The 13,062-nt window shown below is 48.0% G+C and overlaps 1 protein-coding gene across 1 annotated transcript in view; it reads right to left on the reverse strand.

Moving 5' to 3' along the window:
• Positions 1-13,062, reverse strand: part of CAPN2 (calpain 2) — a 62,203-nt gene that overhangs the window by 17,951 nt on the left and 31,190 nt on the right. The window contains exons 8-12 of the mRNA XM_044289135.1: positions 11,793-11,867; positions 9,977-10,137; positions 8,301-8,470; positions 7,464-7,475; positions 4,694-4,905 (exon numbers count right to left, since the gene is read on the reverse strand). Of these exons, the coding sequence (XP_044145070.1) occupies positions 4,694-4,905; positions 7,464-7,475; positions 8,301-8,470; positions 9,977-10,137; positions 11,793-11,867 (630 nt within the window). The remainder of the gene's footprint in view (positions 1-4,693; positions 4,906-7,463; positions 7,476-8,300; positions 8,471-9,976; positions 10,138-11,792; positions 11,868-13,062) is intronic.

The raw sequence follows: 13,062 nt of genomic DNA on the forward strand, positions 1-13,062 counted from the left end.
TCAACCGGGTTTTCGCCCTTCGAACTCCTGTATGGTCGACGAGTAAGAGGTCCCCTAGACCTAATCAGAGAGTCTTGGGAAGGCAGGGTTGCCGGAACTGAAGTCTCTGTAGTAGACTATGTCCTCAGGTTCCGAGACAAAATGGAGTCGCTGGTAGGTCTGGTACAGGAGAATATGGTGCAGGCCCAAAGCAAACAGAAGCAGTGGTATAACCGCACTGCCCGAGAGAGAATCTACCAGGAGGGGCAGAAGGTCTATGTCCTGCTGCCAATGCGGCAAAACAAACTGCAAGCTGCATGGGAAGGGCCGTACCCCATTGTCAAATGTCTGAGTAAGGTAAATTATGTGGTGGGCCTTGGAGAGGGAGGTAGGAGACAGAAGACGTTTCACGTCAACATGCTCAAGGAGCATCACGAGAGAACGCCACATGTTATGCCGGTTTGCAGCCTGCCCGAAAGGGAGGAGGCCGACCCCCTACTAGATCTGCTAGCTGACACTCGAGAGTTGGAGGTGGACTTAACCCTCAACCCTCAACTCTCGTCCCAGCAGAGATCTCAGCTCTTAGAAGTGTTGACGGCTCACCGTGACACTTTTACAGGGAAACCCGGGAGAACTCACCTTGCAGTCCATCATGTGGACACAGGTACACATGCTCCCACAAAGCAGTCCACCTACCGTGTCTCACTGGAGGTCCAGGCAGACCTCAGGAGGGAGATCGAGGAAATGAAGCAGCTCGGGGTCATTCAGAAATCCCACAGCGCTTGGGCCTCACCGGTGGTTCTGGTCCCGAAGAAAGATCAGACAACCAGGTTCTGTGTGGATTATCGGAAACTGAATGCCATCACAACCTCGGATGCTTACCCCATGCCCAGGATTGATGAACTGTTAGATAAGTTGGCAGGAGCCAGCTACCTGACAATCATGGACCTGAGCAGGGGGTATTGAAAGATTCCCCTGACCTCGGAGGCTCAGGAGAAGTCGGCCTTCATCACCCCTTTCGGCTTATACGAATTTACTGTAATGCCGTTTGGGATGAAGAATGCGCCAGCCACCTTTCAAAGGCTTGTGAATGACTTGCTGGAAGGACTAGAAGAATGTGCTGTCGCCTATTTAGACGACATTGCCGTGTATAGCCCCACGTGGAAGGAGCATCTGGTGCACCTGTCGCAAGTACTGGACAAACTTGCTACGGCTGGACTAACTGTTAAGCCTAGCAAGTGCCAGCTGGGCATGAATGAGGTCACTTACTTAGGCCACAGAGTAGGAGGAGGCACACTGAGGCCGGAAATAGAGAAGGTGAAAGCCATTACGAGATGGCCAACACCTCTCACCAAGAAGCAGGTCATGTCTTTCTTGGGAACGGCCGGGTACTATAGGAAGTTCATCCCGAACTATAGCGCCCTGGCCAAGCCTCTGACAGACTTGACCAAGAAGAAGCTGCCCAGGATGGTGTCATGGACGCCGGAATGCGAGCAAGGCTTCCAGGCCCTGAAGGATGCACTAGCCAGTGCTCCTGTGCTTCAGGCCCCAGATTTCACTCGGAAGTTTGTGGTCCACACGGATGCTTCCGCCTTTGGTCTGGGTGCAGTCCTGAGTCAGGTGAACCAGGCCGGGGAGGAGCATCCTGTACTATACCTGAGCCGTAAGTTACTGGCCAGGGAGACCAGCTACTCCACAATAGAGAAGGAGTGTTTAGCTATTGTGTGGTCCCTGCAAAAGCTACAACACTACCTGTATGGACGCAATTTCACAGTGATCACTGATCACAATCCCCTCAGCTGGTTGGCACGTCTCGCAGGAGACAATGCGAAACTGCTGAGATGGAGCCTGATTTTGCAGCAGTACAACTTCACCGTGCAGCACAGAAAAGGTAGTTTACATGGAAATGCCGACGGGTTGTCGCGGCAGGGAGAATCGTCCGGAGACGGCTGGGTTGCTGGGGAATAGGCTTGTGGCCATTTCCCCAGGCAACCTTTTAAAAGAGGGAGGTGTGCCGGCATACATACATAATTCCTCTGGGTAGCCATCTTATATGCTTCTGGCCTATGTAAAAAACCAGTGAACTCTCATCTTCTTGAAGCCTGGGTTACCTATGATATAGATGGACACTTTTATTACCACTACTCTGTAAGGCCAGCAATAAAAGGTCATAAAAGCTATACCAGGCCCAGCTCGCTGTCAAGCCTGGCTGGAGCGTGACGTCATTAATTTCCAGGTCTGGTTTGAGGAGAGCTAATAGCCCTTAATTAGCTCTGGGCATAAAACCAGTCCACTTTCATATTTCATTTATGAATCAACTTATGCCCTTTCTGACACCAGATCCAGGCTCTACAGAGTATTGTGGTTAATTGGGTATCCAATATGACTAGAGGATGTGATTCCTTAGCTGACCTATGGGTGGTAGAAGAACTACAGGTCCCAGCATTACCGTGTGTGGTCTCATTCTGTAGGTAAATAAATAAGGATCGCAAATATGTATTCTGTATAACAATATGCCGATGTATCAAGGAGATACGGGCTTAAGTATAATCCTCCTTGTAGGAACTGAACTTTGATGGGGTCATAAAACACTTGGGGGCAATCCCTAGGATTGACAGTCACTCTGCTGCCATTGGCTGACAGGAGTAAGTCTCCTGCCCATGGCAGAGTTCATAAAAATCCATGCACAAGGACAGAGGAGAGAGACCCATGGAACATCACCAGACACTTAATTGGACATTGACGGCATATCCCTGTATCAGAAGAACTTTGAGGGTCTCCCCTGATACATACTGAAAAGGGGTTTGCAAGGATTCAAAAAGGACATATGAACGACCATCTGAAACCCAGAGAAACTAAGTATTCTTTCATCTTTTTCCCTTTCATTTGAACTGTCGTGATTATTTATATTGTTATTATTATTCTGTAGATTTATAGTCATTTTCATTAGACTTGTATGCACTGCTTTTTACCGCTTATTAAAGATTATAAAATCTAAATAGCCAAGTCTTCCATATTCTAAGCTGCTGAACAACGTACCTTGCCTTTGAAGAGACGTTACCAGGTAGTTAGTTACATTGCATTTAGGAATTGTAGCTGGGGGTGATTGACTGCGGTTGGTCAGTAAGTGATATCCGGTTCATCCACTGATCTGTGTGATAGTGAATGACCCGGATAGTCGGCTCGTGGACCGGGAACCCACGTGGTGGCAGTTACCGAAGTGTAGTGGGGGGTGTTAGCCGAGTGGTAATACCCCGGTCACGTGAGGTCTCTGTGTGTGCGCAGACTCCGTCACAGACCACTACGTCACAGCTGTGGGATCCGGAGCGGTCGGATCCATAGTTCGTGACAGAAGGGTCATCAGAAGAAAACCTTTCCTGCATCCTCACCACAAAATTCAGCGTCACAAGTTTGTAAAAGAACATCTAAACAAGTCTAATGCATTTTGGAGACAAGTCCTGTGGACCGATAAGGTTAAACTAGAACTCTTTGGCCACAACGAGGAAATGTATGTTTGGAAAAAAAAGAGCGGCGAATTAAATGAAAAGAACACCTCTACAATCATTAAGCGCAGGGGTAGATCAATCATGCTTTGAGGTTGTGTTGCATTGGGAACATGTCACGGGTACAGGGAAGAAGGGATTTAATAAGATTCCAGAAAATTCTGGGATCAAACGTAACGCCAACTGTAAAAAAGCTGAAGTTGAAAAGAGGATGACTTCTACAAATGGATAATGACCCTAAACACACCTCAAAATCCACAATAGACGACCTCAAAGGGCACAAGCTGAAGGTTTTACCATGGCCCTCACAGTCCCCTGATCTGAACATTATTGAAAATCTATGGATAGACCTCTAAAGAGAAGTGCATGCAAGACAGCCCAGGAATCTCACAGAACTGGAAGATGTCTGCAAGGAAGAATGGATGAAACTCCTTCAAATAAGAATTGAAAGGCTCTTGGCCGCTACAAAAAGTATTTACAAGATGTGATACTTGCAAAAGGGGGGGCTACTAGGTACTAACCATGCAGGGTGCCCGACGTTTTGCTTTGGGCCCTTTTTCTTTTTCGTTTTTTTGAAAAGATAAAAGATTTAAAAAAAAATAGTTTTTGCTTAAAATACAAAGAGAATGCGTCATCTTTAACTTTATGCCTTTTGGAGACCATTTCATCTTCAACTTACTTAACTGTTCACAGTAACAGAGAACATCCATGGGCCCCATTCAGACAGTCCAACAGCAGTATTAAAAGGCCTATACACGTTAAAAGAAAGTTGGCCAAAGCTGCTATTTGTGGTCGACAATCTCAAACAGGGGTGTAATCTCTGTATAGGGGTGCCCCAATGCCTGATGTTGGCAGAATTAAGGATCAGCCAGCTGAACTTCAACATGACCAATCATTAGCTATTTTCAGGCCCAGTAAATGGAGAGAGCAATGCATGTGCAGCCTCCTCGAGACAGGAGAGGATCCCAATGGTGGGACCTTTACCTATTGGAAATGTATAGCATATTCTGTGGAAGTGCCATAAATGTTGAGATGGGTCAACAACCCCTTTGAGCTGCCACCAGAGGAATCATCCAGCAGTTTACTACCTGCTCCCTATTGAGAACACATGCATGGTGGCTGAGCTGGGTGAATATTTATGGGGGGGGGGGGGGCATGACCTGAGCAACATGTGGCGTTAAGACACCAAATCCCTGGTACAAGACACTTACTGAGACTCTGCATTCTTCTCAGAAAAGACACGAAGGCAGAAGTCTCCTAATTTGTTAGGCTCAAAAGTGGAAGGGACGATGACATATTCTCCCGGTGGAAGGCGGAATCTATTGAGGACCTCCCGTAGGTTTATGAACGTGTCCGATCGGTCTCGTGCTTTGTTCCTCAGGAAGAAGTCTCTGCTCAGGTGGACATTGGTCTGACCTTGCAGCTAAAGGGAAACACATTGACAAAGGGTTAACATGGTAATGGCCACATGAGGAGGAAAAGGGGGCTCCCCATTCTAGTGATTGTTGGGGCCCGCAACGTTATCTGGTGGATATGTGATGAATTCCTTGTAGGACAATCTCTTCAATGACAGCTCTGATGTAATGCTAGGGGCTGATGTACGCAGCTCCCCTGCTGCTTCCTGCTCTCAGGGGGAGGGGTTGTACTCCATCACTTCCTGCTCTCTGGGGGAGGGGTTGTACTCCATCACTTCCTGCTCTCTGGTCTGGGGGAGGGATTTTACTCCATCACTTCCTGCTCTCTGGGGGAGGGGCTAATCTCCAATTCCTGCTCTCTGGGGGTGGGGCTGTACTACATCACTTCTTGCTCTATGAGGAAGGGGCTGTTCTCCATTACTTCCTGCTCTCTGAGGGAGTGGCTGTACACCATTACTTCCTGCTCTCAGATGGAGGGCCTAAACTCCATCACTTCCTGCTCTCTGGGGAAGTGACTGTACTCCATCACTTATTGCTCTTTAGGGGAGGGGCTAAATGACATCACTTCCTGCTCTCTGGTGGAGGGGCTGTTACCCATTACTTCCTGCTCTCTGGGGGAGGGGCTATACTTTATTACTTTCTGCTCTCTAGGGAAGTGACTGTACTGCATCACTTACTGCGCTCTAGGGGAGGGGCTAAATTCCATCAATTCCTGCTCTCTGGGGGAGGTGCTGTACTCCACTTCCAGTTCTCTATGGGAGGGGCTAAAATTAATCACTTCTTGGTTGCTGGGGGAGAGGCCTTAGTCCATTATTTTCTGCTCTCTGGGGAGCAGCTGTACGCCATCACTTCCTGCTCTCTGGGGGATGGGGCTGTTCTCCATCACTTCCTGCTCTCAGAGAGTGGCTGTACTCCATTACTTCCTGCTCTCTAAGGGAGTGGCTGTACTCCATCACTTCCTGCTCTCTAAGGGAGTGGCTGTACTCCATCACTTCCTGCTCTCTAAGGGAGTGGCTGTACTCCATTACTTCCTGCTCTCTAAGGGAGTGGCTGTACTCCATTACTTCCTGCTCTCTAAGGGAGTGGCTGTACTCCATTACTTCCTGCTCTCTGGGGGAGGGGCTATACTTTATTACTTTCTGCTCTCTAGGGAAGTGACTGTACTGCATCACTTACTGCGCTCTAGGGGAGGGGCTAAATTCCATCAATTCCTGCTCTCTGGGGGAGGTGCTGTACTCCACTTCCAGTTCTCTATGGGAGGGGCTAAAATTAATCACTTCTTGGTTGCTGGGGGAGAGGCCTTAGTCCATTATTTTCTGCTCTCTGGGGAGCAGCTGTACGCCATCACTTCCTGCTCTCTGGGGGATGGGGCTGTTCTCCATCACTTCCTGCTCTCAGAGAGTGGCTGTACTCCATTACTTTCTGCTCTCTAAGGGAGTGGCTGTACTCCATCACTTTCTGCTCTCTAAGGGAGTGGCTGTACTCCATCACTTCCTGCTCTCTAAGGGAGTGGCTGTACTCCATCACTTCCTGCTCTCTAAGGGAGTGGCTGTACTCTACTTCCTGCTCTCTAAGGGAGTGGCTGTACTCCATCACTTCCTGCTCTCTGGGGGATGGGGCTGTTCTCCATTACTTCCTGCTCTCTAAGGGAGTGGCTGTACTCCATTACTTCCTGCTCTCTAAGGGAGTGGCTGTACTCCATTACTTCCTGCTCTCTATGGGAGTGGCTGTACTCCATCACTTCCTGCTCTCTAAGGGAGTGGCTGTACTCCATTACTTCCTGCTCTCTATGGGAGTGGCTGTACTCCATCACTTCCTGCTCTCTAAGGGAGTGGCTGTACTCCATCACTTCCTGCTCTCTAAGGGAGTGGCTGTACTCCATCACTTCCTGCTCTCTGGGGGATGGGGCTGTACTCCATCACTTTCTACTCTCTCCATCACTAACTGGTCTCTGCGGGAGGGGCTGGTCTCCATCACTTCCTGCTCTCTGAGAGAACGGCTGTACTCCATTACTTCAAGCTCTCTGAGGGAGGAGCTGTACTCCATTACTTTCTGCTCTCTGAGTGAGAGGTTGTACTCCATTACTTCCTGGTCTCTGCCGGAGTGGCTGTACTCCATTACTTCCTGCTCTCTAAGGGAGTGGCTGTACTCCATTACTTCCTGCTCTCTAAGGGAGTGGCTGTACTCCATTACTTCCTGCTCTCTAAGGGAGTGGCTGTACTCCATTACTTCCTGCTCTCTAAGGGAGTGGCTGTACTCCATTACTTCCTGCTCTCTAAGGGAGTGGCTGTACTCCATTACTTCCTGCTCTCTAAGGGAGTGGCTGTACTCCATTACTTCCTGCTCTCTAAGGGAGTGGCTGTACTCCATTACTTCCTGCTCTCTGGGGAAGAGGCTGTATGCCATCACTTCCTGGAGACTGTATTGGGCGCTTTTCTGTCCATTAACTCCGATTCATTGCAGCGGCCATAAAGCGAACACCCATACAGGAGGAACGTGTATGATTCCAGTAATGTGTACCGACTTACCTTCTATTCAATAAGTAGATGATGCACAATGTACATACCTGTGGGGGAACCTGTGGGCATAACACAACCAAATTATTGTTAGAAGCATTTCATACATACAGTGTAATGTCTGCTATAGGCACTGATGGCATATAAATTAGGTTGCTTGGACCCCCAGAGGTCCGTAGTTACCCATAGTCCCAAAATGGGTGGAGTTTATGCCCCACCCGGTAGTGGGTGTTTCTAGAAAAAGTGTCTGGCCCATAGGCGGGGCTTAAACATTTCAAATTTACCAACAAAAATAACTCAATTTCTATTTTCAATGTACACACAATTTTTTTTTTTTCTTAAAATGATTGGAAAAATAGAACTTGTGAACACAACCTGAGAAATAGGGTTCAAGGAGATCACTTTTTGGTAGAAGGAAATTAAGCAATAAAGGGGTGTCCAACAGGAATACATTTTCTATATAAGGCTTAGAGTGGGTTAAAAAAAAATAAAAAAAGAAGACTCCATATACTCATTTTACCGATCCCCCTCCGATCCCCGTGCTCTCCACTTTCTGATTAGATTTTGACACACAGGAAATAGAATGAGATGCCCACCCATCCAATCACTGGCTGTAGTGATGACCCGCCTCTGCCTGTGATTGGCTCAGCAGATGTCTCCAGGCATTTTTTCCTGCTGGTCAAGACACAACGAGGAAGCGGAGAGCTGCAGGAAGGGTAGGCATTGGAACGGCAGCGGCGGGGGTACGGTGAGGGTGAGTGACACTTCTTTTTTTTTTTAACCCACTCTAAGCCATATAAGAAATTAATCCTGCTGTCCAAACCTTTTTGTTGTTGCATTCCACATGTCTATGTACTCATGTTTTTCGCCCCTGTGAATGGACCTGCCTCATAGATTGCAAATCCGATGGTGTGCATGTCCTCGCCCATCTTCCTCGCCTTCCTGCGGTTCTTCTGTATGAGGGCCACAATGAAGGTGCAGCCATCCTCCCCGTCGTCTGGATCGTCGTCTGCCTCGTCCAGCTTTATCAGGTACTGCGGGTTCATCCAGAAGGTGTCTGTGGGCAGAAAGCAGCTGTGTCTGAGGACACGCTCCCATATACATTAGGCCTCATGCACATAGCCAAGTCTATATTGTGGTCCGTAAACTACGCATCTGCAAAATACGGTCACCTTCCGCGTGCAATCCACATTTTCTCATTACTAGAAATTACTATTCTTGTCCGCAGTACAGACAAGAATAGGACATGTTCTATAATTTCCATCATCCATGTGCTTTCTGCATCCGTATTTCCGTTCTGCAAAAGACAGAACACGTCCTATTCTTGGCCACAAAATGCGGACCACAGAACCATTGAAGTCAATGGGTCCGCAAAAAACGAATGCAACATGGACATCATCTGTATTTTGTTAACACATTTATTGCAGACTGCAAAATACATACGGTTGTGTGCATGAGGCAGCAGGGTCAGCCAACAACCTGATGTATATGGGGGTATCCCGACTCTCCCAGACAAACAATATCAGGGGAGAGAAGGATCGGGTGATGCTTTTGTTCTCTAGGGGGTTAATCTGCCATCAGAGGTGTCGGGGCAGATTTCACCTCTCTCCTCATAGAAAACTTGTACACGACTGACCAAACTGAATGTGTATGAGGGCACTGTGGAGGCGCTGTGTCTTATAGATGTCCCGAGGACAGCACTGTTATGGGGGTACTGAGGCTATAACTGTTATGGGGACACCATGGCGTTCATTGCTATGGAGGCACTGTGGATGTCACTGTTATGGAGGCACTGTGGATGTCACTGTTATGGAGGCACTGTGGATGTCACTGTTATGGAGGCACTGTAGTAGTCACTGTTATGGAGGCACTGTAGTAGTCACTGTTATGGAGGCACTGTGGATGTCACTGTTATGGAGGCACTGTAGTAGTCACTGTTATGGAGGCACTGTAGTAGTCACTGTTATGGAGGCACTGTAGTAGTCACTGTTATGGAGGCACTGTGGATGTCACTGTTATGGAGGCACTGTAGTAGTCACTGTTATGGAGGCACTGTAGTAGTCACTGTTATGGAGGCACTGTAGTAGTCACTGTTATGGAGGCACTGTAGTTGTCACTGTTACGGGAGCACTGTGTCTTTTAGATGTACTGAGGGCAGCACTGTTATGGGGGTACTGAGGCTGTCACTGTTATGGGGACACCATGGTGTTCACTGTTATGGGGGAGCTGTGGATGTCACAGTTATGGGGGAGCTGTGGATGTCACAGTTATGGGGGAGCTGTAGATGCCATTGTTATGGGGACACTGTAGATGTCACTTATGGGGGGGGGGGAAGACTGTAGATGCCACTGTTATAGGGGCACAGTAGATGTCACTGTTATGGGGGTCGGGAGGAAAGGCTGTCACTATCTATACACCGTATGCTTTAGACCTGAGCAGTGCAGATCCAGGCAGAAGGTGACGAGTGGCCCTCAATGGGGGGAGACCCCATAACATTGCAGCTGATCCCTATATAAAGAGATTACCCTATGGACTACGGCTCAGGACAGAGCTCCCGTCTCACCTGGGAAGTTCCTGCACCCTCCAGCGGTGGAGCCTCGCCGCCACATGCCGTCCATCTTCACCAGGCTCCACTTCTTGTACTTATCTGATGTCAGGGTGTCCGGGGTGAGATTGCAGATCTCCAGTCTCGAGTATTGTCGTAAGAAATCATTATAAGACATCCTGAGCAGGAGAGAAACCAGATCAGACCATGATGGGGGTGGTTGTCCCAAATTCTCATAGCTCCTGGTGTGTCTGCCATGCTTTAACCCAGCACCTGGAGGAGACCCGAGTGACTCTTAACCCTTCCACTACCCAGGAAGGATTAACCATGTGATGGCCAAAGATAATCTATACCCCGGACTCTCCACTGGTCATTGTTTATGGGCCTGGGAGAATAAATTGCTATTCCTGCCCCCCGGGATCTATCAGCACATGCGATAGAGAGGGGGAATTCTTGTCACAGCTCCCCCTAGTGGCAGACCGCATGAAGTCCTATATAATGCACCTCTTTTTGAGGAGTACTCGGCGGGACAAGCTGTATTTTTTACTGGCATATAACCATGCAGTGCTGGGGCTATTTTCAGAAGTCCCATAGAGATGAATGAAGAGCGCACTGCGCAAGCGCAGCCACTGGTCCATTCACCTCTATGGGATTGCCGGAGATAGCTAAGCCAGCGCTCAGCTATTTTCAGCAGTCCCATTAAAATGAATGGAGGGCGTCCGCACACTCATGGCCGCTCTCCACTCACTTCAGGGGGGTCCCGTACTGGAGCAAGGTGAATATAGGTGATAGGTCCTAGCGATATGCCACCAATGTCTATGATGAACCCCTGTAAGGCTCCGCTAGGTGATTGGCAATAATACATTATTCTTGAAAAATGTATTGTTTTTATCCTTGCATATAAAAATTTTAATAAAAAATGGCCCATCCTGTCATAGAGTAAAGTTATATCGTATAACCGAGTGCAAAATGCACACATCATCACTTGGTCACTGAGGCCACCTGGAGCCGGAGATCTTCTGACGTGGCTCGTAGAACCGGCTCTGCTACAATATTGATTGATCTGACCCTGAGCGAGATTGTGGTTTCCGATTTGCAGCGAAGGAGCTCCGTGTATGAGAGGTATTTCCTGCTCTCATGGGCGAGGTTCTATGACTCACCCCTGGTTTCATGTCACTTTCTTTTATTTTGTTATAAATCAGAAGAGGACACGCCCGCGGGTGACCATTGCCCCTATTCAGGGCTTTACAATAGCTTGCGTGGCTCACCGGTAACCAGACCCGGGGGCAGAAGTCAGTATGCCATTCTATTATTCCCCTTAATCCTGTAATTCACTGTATAACCCTGTAAAAATAAAACTGTATTTTTTTGTAAAACCAGACCTGCTGGCTGTGAATTTTACTACAACTTGAAGGGATTCTCCTCTTTTAGACTATTCTGACCACATGGACCCCTGCCGATCCTGAGAATGAGGTTCCCGTACCCCTCTCCCGATGGAGCGGCAAGTTGAGAAGGTGCCCTGCCACTCTGTTCATTTTCTATGCACCTGTTGGAGATTGCCAAGTGCTGGGCTCTTCGGGGTGTTCGATTGCCCTGCAGCGCCACAGCAGGAGAAGTGAGGTATTACACTGTTCTCATTGAAAGCAATGGTCACTGGGTGTAATGCCCGGTCCTCCAGAGCAAGAGGGGCCTGAACAGGTGGGGTCTTCCTCTATTAACTTCAAATTTCAGAGATTTGGGATTGTCAAACAATTCCTTTGAATATTTGGAAAAAAAGCAGCTATGTCTTTTCGAAACTCATACATTAGGCCACAAAGGGCAGAGGCCGACCTACCAGAACTCTCCGTCGTCGCAGCGTTTAATCAGTCTGTCCCTTTCACTTGGATCAACGTAATTCCATTCATTAGAACTGGAGAAGAATCAATGGAGTGAAATCATCAGATCTCATATTATGCATCCAGACATACACATATGTGCACCAACTAATCAGCCCCCCCACTCCCAAACTGCAGAAGAGGGGACTTGACCTATTGTGGGACCGACTCAGCATGAAGGAACCCCAAGACCAGCATTCACATTAGTGATCCCTCTGCGTTGCTGATGTGGAGGAAGATAAGAAAGTCCCATCCTTCATAATCTGCCCCCAATCTGTGGGCTGAGGGTGGGCTGACGACATAAGCACGCAGTGGTCTTCGGTTTCTTTGTATTTGTCTCATCCAGAGCTGCATTCATAATTCTGCTGACTTCCTATCAGGTCTCTGCAAATTCTCAAAGGTTGGCTATGCATCTGTGAATACTATGCTCTGCTGCGCTGCATCGTGGCTGATGTAGTGTTACAACCCAGTATTTGTTTGACGCTTTAAAGGGATCTGCCTGCCCATTGATGGCTTGTCTACCTTATACTCCAGTCACATCCAAAGCTGCATTGAACATTTTATTTGTTGCACTTTTTTGATACACACCCATAACAGTTTAGCTGAGCCCCCCATATTCCCTGTAATCTGGTGTACACCTTTTTGTGTTGTCTGCTTAAAGGGGTTGTCCAGTTTCAGAAGACCAGACAACACTTGGGATCCTTCCTGCAATAAAGAATCGCTCATTACATACCTGGCAGATCCCTGGCCGCAGCTCCGGTATTCCTAGCCGTGATCTATTTACCAGAAGCAGCAGTGACGTCACATAAACAACGCATAACCGCTGCAGCCAATCATTGGCCTCAGCGGTGCACTGACGTGTTGTCACTGGCTGAGTAAACAGATCCCGCCTGGGATCTGCCAGGTAAGTAATGATCAACTGAGTGAATATGTGAATATGGAAGCTCAGCTAAGCTGTAATGGATGGAACTGTGTAGTACCTGTGCCAAGTTCTGGAACCGGAGCTGATCAGCAGGGGTGCAGGGTGTTCAACTCCCACCTATCTCATATTAATGGCCTATCCTGAGGATAGGCCATCAGTATTAAAATCATGGACAACCCCTGGACAAAACAATTTGTTTGTTGCACTTTTCAGATACACACCCACAACAGCTTAGCTGAGGATAGGTCATGAATATTAAAATCCTGGAGAACCCCTTTAAAGGCTATAGACACCTTTTAGGCATTTTT

Source organism: Bufo gargarizans, chromosome 4, assembly GCF_014858855.1.
Source record: "Bufo gargarizans isolate SCDJY-AF-19 chromosome 4, ASM1485885v1, whole genome shotgun sequence".
In the NCBI taxonomy this organism is placed as follows: domain Eukaryota; kingdom Metazoa; phylum Chordata; class Amphibia; order Anura; family Bufonidae; genus Bufo; species Bufo gargarizans.